This window comes from Myxine glutinosa, chromosome 7 (assembly GCF_964187855.1).
Source record: "Myxine glutinosa chromosome 7, kmMyxGlut1.1, whole genome shotgun sequence".
Taxonomy (NCBI): domain Eukaryota; kingdom Metazoa; phylum Chordata; class Myxini; order Myxiniformes; family Myxinidae; genus Myxine; species Myxine glutinosa.
In genome coordinates, this window is record NC_136267.1 from 104,127,203 (window position 1) to 104,148,808 (window position 21,606).

Consider the following 21,606-nt stretch of genomic DNA (forward strand, 5'->3'; position numbering starts at 1 on the left):
GTAGCACAGGTGTTCATGATTACCATTGCAGTTATGAGGTATTACTTCCCACCCTTGTCACACAGCTCTTAAGATTTAAACCGTTTTGTTTTCAGTATTGCATGTGGCGTGGTTCTTCGAACTTTGAAGCTGCGCAATTTGTTCTATACAATCACTGACAACACGCCAACTAATGGAGAAAATGGCGTGGCGGTTGAAAGGGTGCAGTTTTGGAGTTGTAGGCATCTATGTCACATGTTCTTGATTTTGATAGGAACCACTCAAATTTGGTGGAATATGGTAAAAAAAAAAAATGCTCAAATATACAGGTGTTTCTGACCAGTTGGGCAAAAGGGGTCAACAAAGAGTGCCTTTTAAACGTGTGAATTTCTATTAATTTTTATCACTTTCTCACGGTATGTTTTTCATTATTTTCCATAACAAGCGAATGAACATGTCTGATGAATGTGGATATTGTTATGTGACCATTGAGAAGCATACAAGTGTTTGAGATGAAGATGTGTCTGAAGTGCTGTTGAGGGATCTCCCACTAGTGGATTGGAACTTTGCAGAGGACAGAAACAAAAATAAAGAAATTAATAAAAATCAAGAAAGGAAACATTTGTGGCAAATGTGTCACTGCATCAAGTAAATGTTAATGGTGGATTGTAACAACAACAACAAAAAACAACACCAGATACATTGTAGTAATAGTTATGGTACAGAGGTCGAGAAAATCAATACGACTGTTCTCATCACTTTTCATCGAACTGACAGAATCTCCTGAAGAGAACTATTCTAAGGATAGGTACAGGAGGAGCAGGGATTTCATGATTGCAATTTATGGACAGGTGAGGTGATATTTTTGTGAAACAGTGATGCTAATCACCAAAATTCAGTTTATGGGGAATATTCAAATATTCATGATTGTTAATAGACAGTTAAACTCACCTGTGCAGGCACAGTTCCCTCTAAATATTAAACCAGTGAAGTCAAATTTGCTATATACTCAATAAATTTGGATTTGAGATCAAAAGATGGATATAAGGCAAGAGAACTGAAGGTCATCTTTTATTTCTTGGTATTTCTATGTTTATACGTTTTACCATTGTCAAACAATAGCACTTTTTATGTTCAGTCCCCCATTTTAGGTAAGCATAAGTATTGGAACAGATTAACTTAAAGTATAAAAGTAGTATAATGCTTCGTATTTGGTTGCATATCCCTTGCATGCAATAACTGCATCGAGCATGTGAACCATCGACACCAACAAAATCTTGGTATTTTCCTTTGAGATGCTTTGCCAAGTCTTTACTGCAGCAATTTTCAGTAATTTATTTTGGGTTTTTTTTTACTTTAGTCTCCAGTAAGTTGAAATGCATGCTCCATTAGATTAAAATCAGCAGATTGACATTGACAGTCTTAAACCTTCCAGTCTTTTCCCTGATGAACTCCTTGGTTGTGTTGGCAGTGTGGTTTAGGTCTTTAATTTCAGCATTGTGAAGTGCCACCCAATGAGTTTGGAGGCATTTTCTTGTATATAGGCAGACAAAATGTTTCAGTACATTTCTGAATTCATTCTGCTGCTGCCATCATTAGTTACATCATCAATAAAGATGAGTGAGCCAATTATAGAGGTAGCCAAGCAAGCCGAAGTCATGACACTACCTCCACCATGCTTCACAGATGAGGTAGTTTGCTTTGGATCAAATGCAGTTCCTTCCTTTCTCCACACTTTAACATTTCCATCGCTTTGGTAATGGTTTGTCTTGGTATCATCTGTCCATAAAACTCCACCGGTTCCAGAACTCCACCGGGTCACCTCCGCACTTCTTGGCAAATTCTAATATTTCTTTCTACTTTTTACTGCTGTTGAGAGGTTTGCATCTTGCAGTGTGGCCTTTGTAATTCTGCTGTCAAAGTCTTTTGTGAATGGTAGATTATGATACTTTCACCCCTGCACTCTGGATGTTGCTGGTGATGTCACTGACAGTTGTTTTCTGGTTTTTCTTCACAGCTCTGATTATTTTTCTGCCATCCACTGCAGTTGTTTTCTGTGGCTGACCTGGCCGTTATCTATTGCCAAGTACACTCGTGGTTTCTTTTTTTTTTTTTCCAAAATATTTCAAATTGTTGCATTTGCTCTGCCCAATTTTTGTATGATGGTTATAATTGAATTCATATGTTCTTTCAGCTTCCAAGTTGCTTGCTTTTCCTTCATAGACAGTTCTCTGGTCTTCATATTGGTTTATGTCTACGGATTCCAAAGGCAAACTCCTTAGGCAAAAGCAAAGGCTAAAACCAAGACTAGACATTCACAACTATTTTATGTTTGTACAGTCAATGTAACAACAAACACCTCAGCAACCAGAAACACCTGTCAGTCATTGTCAGTTGGTTTTCATCTCAATATGCATGTTTCAGAAGGTGGAACAGAATGCTCCCAGGTCTCAAAGTATCCACCTTCGTGTGTGTGTGTGTGTGTGTGTGTGTGTGTGCGTGTGTGTGTGTGTGCGTGTATATATGTGTATGTGTGTGCATGTATATATTATGTGCATGAAAATTGTTTTTGGCTATCTCCACACATCAACAACAGGCATTTTGAGGCCATTTCCCCTGCTAGAGCGGGGGTTAGCCTTGTGGGCCCCATGACAATCTTCTCCATTTTGCCCTATTTTCTGCATCTCTCCTTATTAACCCCCTTGCCTGCATTTCTTCTTCCACCACCTTTGGCCAAGTCTTTCTCGGTCTTCCCCGTCCTCCACTTCCTTCGACATTCATTTCCATCATTCTTCTCAACCAGTCACTTTCATCCTTCCTCAACACATGACCAAACCATCTCAACCTGTTTCTCTTCACAGCATCCATCACAGGCTCCATTCCCTTCATCTTTCGCAATTCATCATTTGTCTTCCTCTCTCTCAACGATACTCCACACATCCACCGAACCATTCACATTTCCACCCTTTCCAGCCGTCATTGCTGCTCTACGTTCATTACCCATGTCTCGCTCCCATAAATCATAACACTTCTCACACGTGCAGCACACACCTTTCCCTTCAGCTTCAATGACACTCCCCTCCTCGTCAGCATGCCACTCAGTTCCCGAAACTTCTTCCATGCACATCTCACTCCAGCAACCGTTTCCGAGTCTGATCCAACTTCTCCATTCAACATGTCTCCGAGGTGGCAAAATGTTTTCACACCTTTCAGCTTCACGCCATCTCCAAGATCCAACTCAACATTTCCTCCATCTGCAGCTCCCTCTGTGCACACCTTACAATTGAATGTAGCTGCCACACTGGTTAATGACCCTCTCAGACCACTACATTTTTGATGAACCCACTCTGCGCACATTGTACATTGAATGGAGTTCACTCCGACACCCTTCCTGCACACAGCACACGACCACTTCCCAGTTCTTTCCACCTCACCACATGCTTTACCACTTGCCATCACCTTCGTTTTTCCGATATTCACCTTCAGACCTTTTGTCTCCATACATTCCTTCCACTTGTTCATCTTCTCCTTCAGTCCATCCATACTTTCTGTAATCAACACCAGATCATCTGCATACAACAACTCCCACGGTAAACCCTCCTTTACATTCCGAGCCAGCACCTCCATCACAGCTACAAATAGTAGTGGACTAAGTACTGACCCCTGATGCACACCCACCTTCACCTCAAACTCACCACTGTACCCGTACTTCGTCCTTACAGCTGTGCGCGCTCTCTCGTACATTGCCATCACTATTCTGATCAACCATTCCTCCAGTCCTAACTTCCTCAATGCCAATGTCACTACTTCGCGTGGAACCCTATCGAATGCTTTCTCCAGATCAACAAACCCAAGAAACAACTTCTTCCTCTTCTCCATGTACTTCTCCTGCAACTGCCTTCCAATAAAAAGCACGTCTGTCATTCCTCTTCCTGGCATAAGTCCAAACAGCATTTCGTCGATCTTCACTTTCTTCCTTATCCTCCTTTCCAACACCCTTTCCAATACATTCATTCTATGCTCCAATAACTTTATCGCTCGATACGAGCCACAGTCCAGAGGGTCATCTTTCCCCTTGTATAGAGGGACAAGGAGACTCAGTTCCCAATCCACTGGAATGCGGCCTTCTTTCACCACCAGCTTACAGATCTCTGTCATTCTCTTCACACCCCAACTTCTAGTACAGCGGATAAGCTCTCATATTTTAACAAATTGTGCATTTTTTGAGAAAAGCATGAAATTTCGAGCATAGTTAGTATATACCATAAGGTTTATTTTCAGATGTGGAGGGAAGTCAGATTTGACCTCTGAGGACCGTGAGAGGTCAAATCCAAAATGGCCGCCAGTCCACCGGGTCTAATGTTCTAACGCGCTTAATTTTGGAACCAAACTGTAGAAAAACATTATAGGTGTCATTTCCAACTAAATTGGGGATGCCCATTCATTTGGTGATACTTTTTAAATCGCCAGAACTCAAGGACATGCATTTAGGTCAAGGTCAAATTACGTTAAATATCTATTTTTATGATACTGCAGTTGGAACTGCTATTGGAAAAAGTTCATTTGAACTTTTAAAACTTTATTTTTTTCAGGTAGAGGGAGGGATAGGTACAGAACACCCAAAGACCAGAAATGATGAAAAAAGTGTTTACACTGCAAGGAATGATGCAATAACCTCTGAGAAAATAACTGTAGTTAACCAAGTATGTCCACAAAAGCTTACATTAAATCAAGTGCAATGATGAAAATTGGTAATGATCAAAATCTAACAGTCTCCAGAACAGAAGCACAGTGCAGTGCACTTGAGTGCAGCTTTGGCACTTGCAGCGTCCAGTGCACCCTTTCTTGCAGCCACAGTGGATCGATTTTGGCACGATTTTGATGCTTCAGGAAGAGTGCTCCAAAGAGGCTGCCACCCAGTTGTCTCCTTTGTCCAGCCCCAGTCAGATGGGTCTGGCATCTCTGGATCCATGACCAATTCCTGGTTCCAACAGTTGGCCTGGTAGCAAGTGTGCTTGATGTGCTGCTTGAGTGCTGCCTGGGTTGGAGGAATGTTCTCTAGAGTTCTACACTTCTGTGTGAAGAGCTGTTTCCTGGCATCATTCACTTCCGTGCTCTCACTGGTTCGGTCGTACATCAGCACCACAAATCGCTCCAGCAGTAACATTGAGCCTTCACTGACCTCACTTGGCATGCCTAGGAGTTCATTGAAAGCATCATTCACCTCTAAGAAAGACTTTCAAGTTTCCCAGGCAGTCTTCTTTCCTCTGCCAGCAAATGCAGATACAGTATCACACCCGGTGAAAGCATGAAAGATTGGGAGAGTCAGACACTGTGTTGGATTCAATGTGGCAACCATTTCGTGAACAGCTATGTACCGAAAGCTTGACCCGACACCAAAGGCAACCCACAGCTCATCAGGAGCATCCCCAATTTAGTTGGAAATGACACCTATAATGTTTTTCTACACTATTTGGTTCCAAAATTAAGCGCGTTTGAACATTAGACTCGGTGGACTTGCGGCCATTTTGGATTTGACCTCTCACGGTCCTCTTCTGATCTGACTTCCCTCCACATCTGAAAATAAACCTCATGGTATGCACTAACTATGTTAGAAATTTCATGCTTTTCTCATAAAATGCACAATTGTTGTTGTTATCCGCTGTACTATTCCTGCTGCCTTCAACAAATCTCCCACAACCCCGGTCGGCCCTCCCGCTTTTCTACTCTTCATTGCTTTTATCACTTCCTCAACTTCCTTCCCAGTTATCTTCTCTGCCGATCCTAAAACTGGGTTACTCTCGATGTTGCCATCCCATTCATTCTCTGTATTCAACAGCATTTCCATATATCTTTTCCATCTTCCTTTAATTCCATCTGGGTCCACAACGATTTGTCCCACTTCATCCTTCAAGCAACTCACCCCCATCACATCACACCTCTCTTTCGCTATCTGCTTTGCAATCCTGAATACCGCTCTCTGACCCTCTTCTGAATCCAAGCGTTCCCCGAACATTTTCCGACATGCCTCCTGCGCCTTCGCTACCTCTTTCTTTGCAGCCTTCATGGCTGCGTTATAACTTTCATCCTCTGCCTTTTCTGCCCCCATACCCTTCGCCTTCTGCCACTCCTTGAACTTCTTCCTCTTCTCGTCAATACTCTGTCCAACTTCATCATCCCACCACCATATTTCCGAGTGCCTCGGTGGTCCTTTAGTCAATCCACATACCTCACCAATGGCTCCTAACAGACTGTCTTTCATTGACATCCAACCACTTTTAAGCTCAACCACATAATCCTCTGCCATACTCAGCCTCTCTTTTAATGCCTCCCTCACTGTCACCTCTTTCAACCTCCACACCTTCATTCTCGGTTGGTACTTCACCCGCCGAGCTCTCCTCGCATCTTTCACCCTTATGTCGCAGACAACCAAGTGGTGCTGTGAAACAGCCTCCTCCCCCCGGGATCACCTTTGTGTCCCGCAGGTGCCCCCTATCTCGCCTACGCACCATCAGGTAGTGAACGGTTGTCGTCGACCCACCTGACGTGTATGTAACAAGCTTATTATCTCTTTCTGGAACTGAGTATTACAAATCAACAAACCAGCTCCATCAGCAAACTCCTTCACCTTCTCCATTTCTCACACCATATCCGTAACCCCCATGAACTCCCTCAAAACCGTCCATACTCCTTCCCACATGTCCATTTAGATCTCCTCCTATTACAACAACTTCATCATCTTTGACGTTTTCCATCAGCTTCTCTATTGCACACCAGAACTTGTCCTTCTCTTCATCGCTCCGACCGACCTGCGGAGCATATCCCGAGATGACGTTCACCAAGAGCTTTCAATCATCATTTTCACCATCATCAACCTTTCACTCACTCTAGTCACACTCACCACACTGTCTACAAACTCCTCAGAAAACACGACACCAACACAATGCACGCCTTCCAGGCACCCTTGCCACACAAACTTGTATTTCTGTCCCTGCCGACCCTTCACCATTCTCACACCACTTCCCTTCCATCTTGTCTCCTGCACACAACATATGTCCACTCTTCTTCTGACCAAAACTTCCACCACTTCTCCTGACCTCCCTGTCATTGTTCCTACATTCCATGTCCCAAACCTCAGAAACCGATCTCCACGTGGGGCATCAGACGTATCGTCATAAATGGAGTGATTTCCACCCTTGCTACACATCTCTACATCATCTACACATCGGCGGGTTGAAAAAAAACCATTAGTGTGTGTGTGTGTGTGTGTGTGTGTGTGTATGTGTGTGTGTGCACATGTTCATAAGAGGTACATACCTTTCCTTTCCAAGCTGACAATCCATTCCTCATAGGGTTGTGTTCCAAACTTGTGCTTCACATCCTCAGCTATGTAATTATGGATTTCAGTCATCATTTCTTTCAAAATGCCTCCAAAACGATCCTGAAAGATAGACAGTTCAAAGAACCACCAAATTTGTATCTGAAATACCACATGCAGAAAACTTTGCTTTTGAATGGGACCAGGATTTCCAACCAAATATCATCTGGGTTGAGTCAAACTAGTAATCAACCGTTACAGGAAGACAATTTGCTTAATTTTTTTTCACTTTTTTTCTGTACATAAGTCTTGTCTCATGGAGGAACAAAATAACAGAAGGCAGCAGGTTTACTCACTAAAAAGAGGATCAAATGGGAACGGGTAAACAAAAACATAGCACACACATGTATTTGGACATGAACAAATAATAGAGATGTTGTGAAGACAAGTAAAAAATTGGCCCACTTTATTAAACTTATGGAAGAAGCAGAATAAAATAAGAAGAGGAAAAGGAAAAGCAGGAATTAAATTTTTTATAGAAAACAAATCAAGTACCATATTTTCCGGTGTATTAACCACGATTTTTTAATCGGTAAAAAATGAAAAGTTGGAGGTACGGTTAATACACAGATATATATTTTTAAAAATCGGACTTAAAAACAATCATTGCTGAATTTAAATTATATTCCAATTGTCATACGCATACCAGTTGATCGATATTCTACCTATCGGGAAACATTTAGAGCTTTCATAATTATGTAAATCTATGTAAGTACAAGCGATCTCGGCTGTACGTTTTTACCCATTGAGTCATTTAACCCCGACATGTCATCGCGTTCCTGTCAATTCTGATTGATTGACAAACACAAGTGAGAAATGCATGAGGGGAATACCCACCTGGTCTCCCGGACCGGGTTTACAATGGCTCCAATGGCGCTTCAGTGCCAGGCCCACAATTCGAAGGCATCATAATGACCAAGATATATATATATATTTTTAAGTGTACACATTGTGATATGTTCAAAGAATATGTATCGAATTTAATGCTACTTTAAAAAAAAACGATTTAAATTGAAATTAGAACTCTTCGACGGCACGATGTCGACCGATATGCCTCCACCCACATGCTTACATCATTATAATACTTGTACCAAGTTTGATTTAAATCCATTCAGCTGTTCACAAGTTATCACATCTTTACCTGACATGACCTCTGAGATTTGGCCTTTGACCTCGGTACACCAACATCTAATCAGTTAATCTTTACATCATTATACATATCTGCACCAAGTTTGAATTAGATAACTTCAGCCGTTCTCAAGTTATAGAGCTATTACAGACTTTGACCTTTGACCTCCTGACTCCAAAATCAAATCAGTTCATCTTTACATCATTCTACATAATTGTACCAAATTTGGTCAGAATCCCATCACTGGTTCACAAGTTATCAAAACAAAATCATGGTAACAGTATTTACCTAACATGACCTCTGACCTTTGGCCTTTGACCACATGATCCCAAAATCTAAGCAGTTCATCGTTACCTCATTCTACATACCTGCACCAAGTTTGACCAAGACCCCTTCAGCCGTTTTCAAGTTATAGCGGTAACGAAAACCTATCATGGACGGACGGACAGCTTGAAAACATAATGCCTCCAGCGACTTCATCGGCCGAGGCATAAAAACATGCTACCATTTCCTGGCGTGTGACGTCACCACAGTGTTAATAGTGTACATTGCAGTTCCAGTATGGCAAGCTCGTGTTTTATGCGTGTTCTGTTTGCGCAATTTTGGAGTTGTGTGCACCTGTCATTTATACCATTTTTACGGCGTAGCCCATTGGGCAGAGCCGTCTAGAACAGTGTTTGTCCGTCTGTATGTATGCATGCATGTATGTATGTATGTCCCCTCAAACGTATACCAATCAGCGCTGAGAATCTGGTCACATGACAGGGTGATGTGATTACGTCTGATGTCATTACGGCGTAAGGCTGGCTGACTCTCCACACACCGCCATTTTGATTTATATGCCGTTCATGCCAAACATATCGTCGAACCCGTCATATACAGTCACGTGAAAAATTAAGTACACCCTGTAGTGAAATCGTATTCGTACTGAACCCGGGGTGATGCTCGCTGCTCGTTGACACCGCTAGGGGCGTGACTATAAGACCCGCTGCTGCGGACGGTGCTCCGAGACTTCTCCTGTGACACGTTACATCTGGTAGACTCGCTAACGGTACGCCTGCATAGAATATCCAGCTTGCTTGCATTGAATGTTATGAATGGTCCCATGTGATGTCACATCATATACTTATTGTATTTCCTGCTTTACAGGATGATGTTATGATCTAAATGGAATTAAACCACCCGTTGGACTAAAGTTGTGTGGACCTGATTGGTTTTCCACAACACTTAATTCCATTTATATCTACCGACATGGCTGGCAACAAGACGCTGGCGGTTGCCGTATTCTGCGCCGACCCGCAAGCCCTGGATGGTGGCTTGCAACTGAAGCACTGGCTCAGAACATTGGAGAATCATTTTGACGAGCCTGAGACCGCGCCGACGGCTGCCGCGAAGCTAGCAACCCTTCATTCAAAAATCGACTACCGGGTGTACAACTCCATCACTCAATGCGCGACGTATGACCTCTCGATCGCGGAGCTCAAACGGCTGTACATAAAGGAAAAAAGCCCGGTGTATGCACGATATTTGCTGCAAACGCGACGTCAGCAACCCAACGAGGCGATGGACCACTACACCCAGGAGCTCCGGCAGCTCTTGCTGGACAGCACCAGGGAGCCACGGACTCCCGCGCAGTCTCAGGATGATCTTCTTTTAGATGCCTTCATTGCAGGGGTCTCCTCCCAGGAACTAAGGCTCAAGCTCTTAGAGAAGACCGACCTGACCTTCGCTACGGCACTCGAGCAAGGGAAAGTATACACCGAGGCGCGGATGCAATCGAACACCTATGATCGCACGCGCCTCTTGGTGGGCACTACACTACACGCCCGGCCGGAGAGTGCTACCGCCGAGGACGCGGACCCGCTCGCGGAACTCCGGGATGCTCCGGAGGAAGACCCAGTCCTGACGGCTGCCGTTACGACCAGACCCAAGGCCTTACGCGGGGCCGCATGCTTTTTCTGTGGGGGGCCACGCCATGCCCGGCCCGTGTGTCCGGCACGAGACGCTATATGCCATTTGTGCTCGCAAAAAGGACATTACGCGAGAGTGTGCAGGAAAACGGCACGCGGCTCGCGGCTCATTGAATCGCGCGGTCGCGGTCGCGGCGACCTTGAATGGGCTCATTGCGGAGCCCGCGAGCCGAGCCCGAAACCCGGCGCCTTACCCGACTTCGAAGGGGAGGGCCCCTCTCTGCGGGCCCCTGGGCGCTCAGACGTCCTTGGCGGGCGTCACCGGACAGCCACCACCGTCTCATCCTCCATCGGGCACGAAGTACGTGTCCTTGACCAAACTCCGGGCCACGCAAGGGGCTTTGAAGCCTCGCCAAGCCCCAGCGGAACGTTCTCCTCGTGTCGTCCACGAGCTAACGGTGGCCCTCACCCCGGAAAAGGCGATTTCGAATACTACGGAGGCCTTTTTCTGCCAAAAGTGTCAAAAGGCGATTTCGAATACTACGGAGGCCTTTGTCTGCCAAAAGAGTCAAAAGGCGATTTCAAATACTACGGAGGCCTTTTCCCGTCAGAATTGTCAGATTTTGAATCGCGAAACACCGGAATGCTTGGGAAAGCCCTCTGATGGCGTTAATGGATTCCCCATGGTCAACGCAGACTCCGGCCACGACCGCAAAACTGCTGCTGGCATAGGATCCACCCGCGAGGCTTGTCCGACCCATTCGGGGGGCTCAGTCCTGCTCCCAGCAGCCTCGTCTGGCCTGGCTCAAGCCCTTATTCCCCTCATGGTCGAAGGCCATTGTGTTCGGGCCTTGGTGGATACAGGTTCTACGGATAGTTTTATCGACCAGCGACTTGTGCTCAGGCATGGATGGCGGATCTGGAGGTCTACGAGACGGATCTTCATGGCTTCCCAGGGGCTTCGACTCAGCACGAAGGGGGAATGCCGATTGAAACTCGTGCTAAAGGGACGGGTTTTCCCTGATGTACACCTTATGGTTTTACCCGCATTATGTGCTGATATTCTGTTAGGACACGATTTTCTTAAGCTGCATGGACGTCTGGTAATGGAATTTGGTGGGCCTGACACGCTTGTTGTGGGGGCGGACGACGCGCTTGCGGTGTGTGCCCTAGCGCAAATGGACGTCCAGCCGCTTTCGCTGTTCCCCAATCTAACCTCCGACTGCACCCCTGTCGCGGTGAAATCACGGCGCTACTCTCGCGCAGACATGCAATTCATTGCGGACGAAACGGCTCAGCTCTTGAAAGACGGCATCATAGAACCTAGTAGGTCGCCGTGGCGCGCCCAGGTCTTGGTGGTGCGCAGCGAGGCCCATCGCAGACGCATGGTAATCGACTATTCCCAAACGATTAACCGCTTTACACAGCTGGATGCCTACCCCCTTCCGGGGATGGACGCGCTGGTGCAACAGGTGTCCCAGTATTCGGTCTATAGCACTCTCGATCTCCGTAGTGCGTACCACCAGATCCCTATCTCTAGGGCGGATCGTATCTATACCGCATTTGAGTCGGGGCAGCGGTTGTACCAATTTACGCGATTGCCTTTTGGGGTAACGAATGGGGTCTCTTGTTTCCAGAGGGCCATGGATGACCTCGTTGCGCGGGAGCACTTAACCGATGTTTTCGTCTACCTCGATAATCTTACGGTTTGTGGATATGACCAAGGGCACCATGATGCTAATCTGAAGCGCTTCCTTGAGGTCGCGCAGAGGTATCACTTAACTATGAACGAGGATAAGTGCCAATACTCCCTACGCACGATAGATCTTCTGGGGTACACCGTGACCCATGGCTCTGTCGCTCCGGATAAGGAGCATCTGCAACCTTTGCTCGACATGGCCCCTCCCTGTGATCGGGCGTCCCTGAAGCGTGCCCTTGGGCTGTTCGCCCATTACTCCAAATGGGTGCAAAGTTTCTCCGCGAAACTTCGCCCCCTCGTGGCCTGCGACACCTTCCCCCTGAGTCCGGCCGCATTGGCGGCCTTTGAAGGCCTTAAGGCCGACATCGCCCGAGCCGCCGTGGCGACAATCGACGAGAGCGGCTCTTTCGTCCTCGAAAGTGACGCCTCGGATCAGGCCATTGCGGCGACCCTCTCCCAAGGGGGGCGTCCCGTGGCTTTCTTTTCACGGACTCTTACCACCGCTGAGCGGAGACACTCGTCCGTTGAAAAGGAAGCGTATGCGATCGTCGAGTCTATTCGGCGATGGCGCCCGTACTTACTCGGGCGGAGCTTCCAAATCATCACGGACCAGCAAAGCGTTGCGTTCATGTACGACACCTTACACGCCCAGCGCATTAAGAATGAGAAAATCACTCGCTGGCGCATCGAACTCGCCGACTTCTGTTACACCATCAAATATCGCCCGGGGAAGGATAACCGGGCCGCCGATGCCTTATCACGACCGGCTACATGCGCGGGTATCACCTCTTTGGAGGGCCTACGGGTGCTGCATGCCACTGCGGGCCATCCCGGCGTAACGCGTTTCGCTCATTTTGTGCGGTGTGGCAATCTCCCATACTCGATTGACGATATCCGCCGTATCTGTCGCGACTGCGCTATCTGCGCGGAAATCAAACCGTGTTTCTATAACCCTCCCATGGGGACTCTGGTTAAGGCTACGCGCCCGTGGGAACGCTTGGCGATGGATTTCAAGGGCCCATTGCCGGTGTCGAGCGGCTCTCGCTATCTGCTCACTATCGTCGATGAGTACTCACGATTCCCCTTTGCTTATACGTGCGCGGACATGACTGCTGCCACGGTGATGCGATGCTTACAGAACTTGTTCTCAATGTTCGGTTACCCGGCCTATGTCCATACCGACCGGGGTGCGGTCTTCTTGTCTCAGGAGGTGCGCGGCTATCTGCTCCAAAATAACATTGCTTCTAGTTACACCACGCCGTACAGACCCCAGGCTAATGGGCAGATCGAACGCTTCAATGGGATTATCTGGAGGGCCGTCATGCTCAACCTCCGGACCCTCGGCCGGGGCCTCGACAAATGGGCTTGGTCGCTACCTGCGGCGTTGAACTCGATCAGGGCTCTCCTGTGTACGGCAACCAACCAAACTCCCCACGAGCGACTTTTCCACCACCCCAGGAGCACGGGGTGTATACGGTCTTTGCCCAGTTGGCTCGCTGGGCCCGGGCCGGCCTACCTTAAACGGGCGGTTCGCGCGAGCAAGTACGACCCCCTAGTGGACAAAGTGCAGATTCTCCAGGCTAATCCTGAGCATGCTCGTGTGATGACGACTGATGGCCGTGAGACTACTGTCTCCGTCCGTCACCTTGCCCCTTGCGGGGTCGCCGACCTGAGTAGGGAATCGGACGAACCGATCGAACCCATCTATGAGACTATGGCCTCTCCCGACGCTCCCATCGCCAAAAGTCTACCGACCCTTCCCTCGCCGCGTCTACCTGGGCCCGACGACTTGGAGTTACCCCCTTCGTCACCCGACCCTGATGGCGCCTCCGACGCCGGGGACACAGGGATACGTGATGCCGTACCCGGGGAATTTCGGACGCGTGCTGGCAGAGAAGTTCACCGCCCGGCCCGATACGGTTGGGTCGACTGATGTTCCGCACCCTGTTCGTGCTGACGCTCACTCGCTTTTAGCCGCACTGCCGTATAATTCTGACGGGGGGAGAATGTAGTGAAATCGTATTCGTACTGAACCCGGGGTGATGCTCGCTGCTCGTTGACACCGCTAGGGGCGTGACTATAAGACCCGCTGCTGCGGACGGTGCTCCGAGACTTCTCCTGTGACACGTTACATCTGGTAGACTCGCTAACGGTACGCCTGCATAGAATATCCAGCTTGCTTGCATTGAATGTTATGAATGGTCCCATGTGATGTCACATCGTATACTTATTGTATTTCCTGCTTTACAGGATGATGTTATGATCTAAATGGAATTAAACCACCCGTTGGACTAAAGTTGTGTGGACCTGATTGGTTTTCCACAACACACCCCATGTAAAGTTTTGACTTTTTCAACATATTTCAAAATACAGCTATTTGATCTTCATTTCAACAATATTGATAGATAAAGAATGAATGAATGAATGATCGTTTTAAGGCCATTTTCCCCGCCAGAGCGGGGGTTAGCCTTGCGGGCCCCATGACAATCATGGTTCCCTGTTTGAGGCAATGTTTTTATGGCCGGATGCCCTTCCTGACGCCAACCCTTGGTCACGCTCTTACGATGCGCAGGGATACGGTGTACCTATTCTAAATCGGGGTACACACCGTGATCATTCATCCCAGCAAGCTGGTACTCAATTTGCCGACCTCGGAAGGATGACAGGCTGAGTCAACCCCCGTGGCGTTAATTCAGCGATCGACCGGGATTTTAACCCAGGATCCTAGGATCCCAAGACGGCACCCTAACCTCTAAGCCAACACCAGGCTCAATAAAGCCAACACCAATATTGATAGATAAAGGTGATATAATATAACAAATATCATGAAACATTTACATTTTGTAGTCCATTGTATAATTTAAATAAACATAAATGCAAAATTCGCATGTGGAAAAAGTAAGTACACCCCTACATTTATCACTACTTCAAATACCTAAAATTTGAATCAGGTGCACCAGCTCAGGTGCAAATGATTAGAACATCGTTAGAGAGGATCTTGGAGGAACCTGTCTTATTTAAACCTCAGACATTTTGTTTGGTTTGCTCTTTGTTGTTGAAGTGTGCGGCGTCACAATGCCTAGATCAAAAGAGCTCTCTGAGGCCTTCAGAAAGAAGGTTATAGATGCCTATGAGTCTGGGAAGGGATTTAAAAAGATCTCCAAACAATTTGAAATCAATCATTCGACTGTCCGGAAGATCATCTACAAGTGGAGAAGATTCCAAACAACTGCCAACTTGTCCAGGCCAGGCCGCCCCAGCAAGTTCAGCCTGAGAGCAGACCGCAAGATGCTGAAAGAAGTCTCTAAGAACCCTAGAATGTCATCACGGAACCTACAGGTAGCTCTTGCCACTGTTGATGTCAAAGTGCACGAGTCTACCGTTAGAAAGAGGCTGCACAAATTTGATCTACATGGGAGGTGTGCCAGGAGGAAACCTTTGCTGTCCAGAAAGAACATCAGGGCAAGACTAAAGTTTGCCAATTAACACCTAGGCAAAGACCAGCACTTCTGGAACAATGTGCTCTGGACAGATGAGTCAAAGGTAGAGCTATTTGGCCACAGTACCAGAAAACATGTTTGGCGAAAACCAAAGACAGTATTTGACCACAAGAACCTGATACCAACTGCAAAGCATGGTGGTGGAAATATTATGGTTTGGGGCAGCTTTGCTGCATCAGGGCCTGGGCAGCTCACCACCATAGAATCCACTATGAATTCTTCATTGTACCAGAGGGTGCTTGAGGATAATGTGAGGCCATCTGCCGGAAAGTTGAACCTCAACCGAAGGTGTACCTTGCAACATGACAATGACCCTAAACATACCAGTAAATCCACCAAGGAATGGCTGAAAAGAAAGAAATGGAGGGTTCTGGAATGGCCAAGATAAAGCCCGGATCTAAATCCCATTGAGATGTTGTGGGGGGATTTGAAACGAGCTGTGCATGCAAGAAACCCCTCAAACATCGCACAGCTGAAAGAAGTCTGCATGGAGGAGTGGGCAAAAGTTTCTCCCAGTCGATGTCAGAGACTGGTAGACAGTTATAAGAAACACCTACTTGAGGTTGTTTCTGCCAAAGATGGCAATACCACCTATTAGAGCCAAGGGTGTACTTACTTTGTCCACATGTGAAATTTGCATTTATGTTTATTTAAATTATACAATGGACTACAAAATGTAAATGTTTCATGATATTTGTTATATTATATCACCTTTATCTATAAATATTGTTGAAATGAAGATCAAATAGCTGTATGTTGAAACATGTTGAAAAAGTCAAAACTTTACATGGGGTGTACTTACTTTTTCACATGACTGTACATACATACATAGCGAACCATATACGTTTGCTCTATTATAATAACTAATAAGATATGGACAAGACAAATTAATAAGTTTCTCAAAAGGTCAACGGTCAGTCTCACATAAAATCATCAATTTTAATCCAATTGACTTGAAATTTTAAGAATTAGCAAATTGGGTCACTGAATTGGTTCACCAATCAAAAGCTAAAAGCTGATTGTTTTTGAGATCAAAGGTCAAGGTTACATTGAATTGTCAATTTTAATCTGATTGACTTGTAATTTGAGCAGGGTTTGCATATTGGGTCATTGAAGTCTATTGCTTTTCAGGTCAAAAGGTCAAGGTCACTTGAAATAGTCAATGTTTTGTATTTTTCGTTATTGTTTAGCATACGGAAGAAGTCTGAATAAAAATCGGACAAGGACGGGCGTTGCATTTTCAGATGCTTTCTAGTTATTATGATGCAGTTGTATTACTTAATTTACTATTTATTAATACAATTACTTTTTGCAGTTGTTAAATCAACACCACCAGTTGTGAAACTACTTCCACCAGTTAATTATGTCTGTCCCTTTGTTGGGTTATTCCATCCTACTGTTGGTGTGTTTCCCCACTTTCCACTGTGGTCTAGCTGTTCTGTTCTGTTCTAACTCTTCCCTGACCTTGCATCCAAAAATAAAAAACAACAAAGTGTTTTTATATGCAGGCAATCAAAAATAGACCGATTTGCACAATATTGTAAGCAGCATGTTAGAGATTTGATATGCACTCTCGATAGAGAATACATGTCTAGATTATAGTACATGTGCCAACTTCAACATTTATTTATATTCAGAGTGAAATGTGTGGATTAATACCTCGGTTCTCTCTTCTGCAATATGTGACGAGCATTTGGGTTCTTTTGTGTGTCTCTCGAGGTCTTCAATGCTATTTTGCACTGTCTTTATTTCGTTGGCATCCAAATTGGCACAAATCTGTCAGGAAGAAAGAGACAAAAAGCAAACATATCAGTAACCACCTGCTACCACAAACGTTAAAGACAATTACTTCAATACTGACAGAATGAATGAATGAATGAATGAATGATCGTTTTGGGGCCATTTTTCCCCGCTAGAGCAGGGGTTAGCCTTGCGGGCCCCATGACAATCATGGTTCCCTTTTTGAGGCAATGTTTTTTTTATGGCCAGATGCCCTTCCTGATGCCAACCCATGGTCATGCTCTTAGGATGCGCAGGGATACAGTGTACCTATTCTAAATCGGGGTACACACCGTGATCATTCATCCCAGCAAGCTGGTACTCAATTTGCCGACCTCGGAAGGATTGGCAACTGACCATTGCACAATAAATATCAGGCAGTCACTTGACTTCCTATGTAAGGATGGCATGCACACTACACAGGTTTAATACAACACAAATCCTCAAAAAATATCTACCAAGATACAAACTCATCTAAAAAAAACAAAAAACTAGCCACCTTTAGAGGCCATTTCCCTCCGCAGAGCAGGGGTTGGCCTTTTTCGGGCACCGTGGTCCCCTTTTTGAAGCAATGTTTTATGGCCGGATGCCCTTCCTGCTGCCAACCCTGTTAGTCGCCTCTTACGACACACAGGGAATTACCATTGAACTGGTACTCAATTTTCCGACCTCGGAAGAATGACAGGCCGAGTCAACCCCCCTGGCGTTAATTCAGCGATCGACCGGGATTCAGAAGCCAGGATTCTAGAATCCCAAGCCAGCACCCTAACTGCTAAGCCAACACCAGGCTTCAGATACAAACTCATCAACCTATATAAAGTACATACCAGTCATCTGTGGAGGATTTCACATGCAATAGCATTCATTAAACTTTTGGACAGCATCGCTGAGTTTCAAAACGGAGTGACCCAAAATAGCCTGGTTGTATTTCTTCTTCTTCTTCTTTCAAGTAGCCTAACTCAAGATTGGTTTAAGCTCAGGACTTGGATTAAACACGAATCTACTGCATTGTATAGTGCGAAAGTCCATGATGACTCAAAATTTTCACAACTTGAAAGGATTTCCCGAAAAGTAGGCATAACTGCATAACCACGCATAGTAACATGAAGGGAAGGAGGGGTGGGTCAAGCTATGCCAATCAGCCTGGTGGGTGGGGCCACGGTGAAACAATTGCTCAAGGGCTAATCACACCTAGATGGGTGTGGTTAAAGGTGTAACATTACTTGCAATCTGACAGTAGCGACAATAGAAAACCACCTTTAAAGACAGGTGTGGTCTTTTTTTATAGGGTGTGGCATGGTCTTTATGTGGTCACCAACAACCATTGTTGCCAGACATATGATAATTATAATCGTATAAGTTGGATAATTATCGCAGGTGTGGACAGCACGTGCACAGAGTGCAGGAACCCCTGTCCGTAAGCTTATAGGCACGAAGCTTATAGGTAAGCCAACAGGACTTGTCCTTGAAGTGTGATAGATATTACATAAAGTTGGTCAGTAACAATATAAATACATTTTTAAAGTACAGAATCAAGTAATAGAAAAACATTTAAAAAAGCAAAATGAATATCGGGATGTTATGCAAAAATGTATGCAAACAAGATCGACATCGACAAATTATCATGTGAAAAAAATCCCTACATGTTTCTTTGAATAATGGTTGTACCTGCAAATGACACGATAAATCTCTCTCAATTTGGTTAGCCAAATCGTGTGTGTGTGTGTGTGTTGTTGGTTGTCAATTCAACATGTGGGTGTATGTATTAACGCTTTAATATTTCAATAGTTAGATTCATGCATGGAAACAATTAACTTACAGCCTATCACAAAGATGATAATTTTGTGTGCACGTGCATATAGATGGGCGTTCGTCCGAATTCATGTTGTTAATATATTTTTCAGTTGGGTTTGGAATTGTTATACAGTGTCACTACTTATGACACTATCAAGGACGGTTGGTCCAATTGGGTATGGAGCATTGAACAAAGTCAAATTTGTCAACGTTACCCCTTGGTTGGTAGTGTTGAAGGATCATATTATGACATTTCCGGGTTTGTGTCTTACTTTTTCTAAAGAAGGCATTTGGGGGAGATAGCCACCAATTCTCTCAAGATCTTATAAACCATTGTCTGTATGTCTGCTGGCAGTGCAACCTGAGAAAGATTTCGCCATTTCAAGTCATGAATCATGCTGGAAACAACACCGGTGGTGTTGCGGTAGTCATTACAGACATACCTGTCCCCTCGATGTTGGATATTATCTAATCTCTAGATGTCTGATTTGGAGTGGGGATCCCAAACACTTGGAGTATTCCACATGAGGTCAGACTAGGGATTTGAAGGCAGCTTCCCTGAAGGACTTGGGGAGCTCTTGTGTTGCTGTGAACAAATCCTAGTGGCTTGTTTGCCTTCCTCGAGACTGTGTGAATATGAATCATCTATTTAAAGGTAAATCATCACTTATGAGCACCTCAAGGTATTTATGGGAGCTGCACTGCTGGAGAGGGATGTTGTATTTGGAATATTCTGTGACCATTGTATTACAGGTTGGTTTGAACCTCAATAAGTTGCACTTGTTGGCGTAAATTTCATGAGCCAAGTCTTTTCCCATTTTTGTGAGGCTTCAATATCATCTTGGATCTTGCATCAATTTGGCTGTTAATGTATCTGTGCAGGACACAGTCATATGTGAAGAGTCTTACTGATGAAGACACCTTCTCTGGGAAATCGTTCACATAGGAGAAAAAGTGTGGGACCAAGGACAGTCCCCTCCAGGACACATGATGCAACATGTGCTGCAAATGACCTTGACCCTTCCAATACAACTGTTTGGGTAAAGTTTGTCAGAAAAGCTCAAATCCAGGTAAGTTGTTGACCACAAACTCTACATTGATCGAGTTTGAGAAGTCGTGTGACACCTTAACAAAACCTTGAGAAAAGTTCAACACCACCATGTCAATCTGTGTTCTTTCTCTTGTATGCATCAATGACATCATATGTTGTCAATACAAGTTGGGTTTTGCATGAGTGAACTCATCGAAAACGGTTCTGAGATGATGCTAATATGTCATTATCATGAAGATGTTGTACAAGACAGGAAACAACATGATTCATTATCTTAGATGCTACAGTGGTTAGAGATAGGGCAGTAGTTCTTTGCTTTAGATTTGTCACCCTTTTTAAAGCTAGGGACAATATTAACATCTTAACATCATCTAGCACTCACTTCTGATGCAGTATATTTTAGCAATACCTTGTATGTGTGTAGGGGAGATTATACAGCGCATTCAGAAAGTATTCGGACCCCTTCAATTTTTCACATTTTGTTATGTTGCAGCCTCATGCTGAAATCGTTTAAATTCATTTTTTTCCCTCATCAATCTACACTCAATACCCCACAATGACAAAGAGAAAACAGGATTTTAGAAAGTTTTGCGAATTTATTAAAAAGAAAAAAACTGAAATATCACATTGACATAAGTATTCAGACCCTTTGCTATGACACATGAAATTTAGCTCAGGTGCCTCCCATTTCTCTTGATCATCTTTGAGATGTTTCTACACCTTGATTGGAGTCCACCTGTGGTAAATTCAATTGATTGGACATGATTTGGAAAGGCACACACCTGTCTATATAAGGTCTCACAGCTGACAAGGCACATCAGAGCAAAAACAAAACCATGAGGTCGAAGGAACTGCCTGCAGAGCTCAGAGACAGGATTGTGTCAAGGCACAGATCTGGGGAAGTCTACAAAAAAAAAAATCTGCTGCATTGAAGGTTCCCAAGAGCACAGTGGCCTCCATAATTCTTAAATGGAAGAAGTTTGGAACAACCAGGACTCTTCCGAGAGCTGGCCGCCCGGCCAAACTGAGCAATCGGGGGAGAAGGGCCTTGGTAAGAGAGGTGACCAAGAACCTGATGGTCACTCTGGCTGAGCTCCAGAGATCCTGTGTGGAGATGGGAGAAACTTCCAGAAGGACAACCATCACTGCAACACTCCACCGATCTGGGTTTTATGGCAGAGTGGCCAGACGGAAGCCTCTCCTCAGTAAAAGACACATGAAAGCCGGCTTGGAGTTTGCAAAAAAGCACCTAAAGGACTCTCAGACTGTGAGAAACAAGATTCTGTGGTCTGATGAAACCAAGATTGAACTGTTTGGCCTCAATTTCAAGCGTCATGTCTGGAGGAAACCAGGCACCGCTCATCACCTGCCCAATACCATCCCAACG

General features: G+C 45.1%; 1 protein-coding gene across 1 annotated transcript in view; it reads right to left on the bottom strand.

Annotated features, from left to right (window-relative positions):
• Positions 1 to 18,471, bottom strand: part of LOC137431610 (interferon-induced helicase C domain-containing protein 1) — a 54,025-nt gene extending 35,554 nt beyond the window's left edge. Inside the window, exons 1-4 of the mRNA XM_078782709.1 lie at positions 18,426 to 18,471; positions 18,246 to 18,328; positions 17,255 to 17,371; positions 7,297 to 7,420 (exon numbers count right to left, since the gene is read on the bottom strand). Of these exons, the coding sequence (XP_078638835.1) occupies positions 7,297 to 7,420; positions 17,255 to 17,371; positions 18,246 to 18,328; positions 18,426 to 18,471 (370 nt within the window). The remainder of the gene's footprint in view (positions 1 to 7,296; positions 7,421 to 17,254; positions 17,372 to 18,245; positions 18,329 to 18,425) is intronic.
• Between the last annotated feature and the right edge of the window lie 3,135 nt (positions 18,472 to 21,606).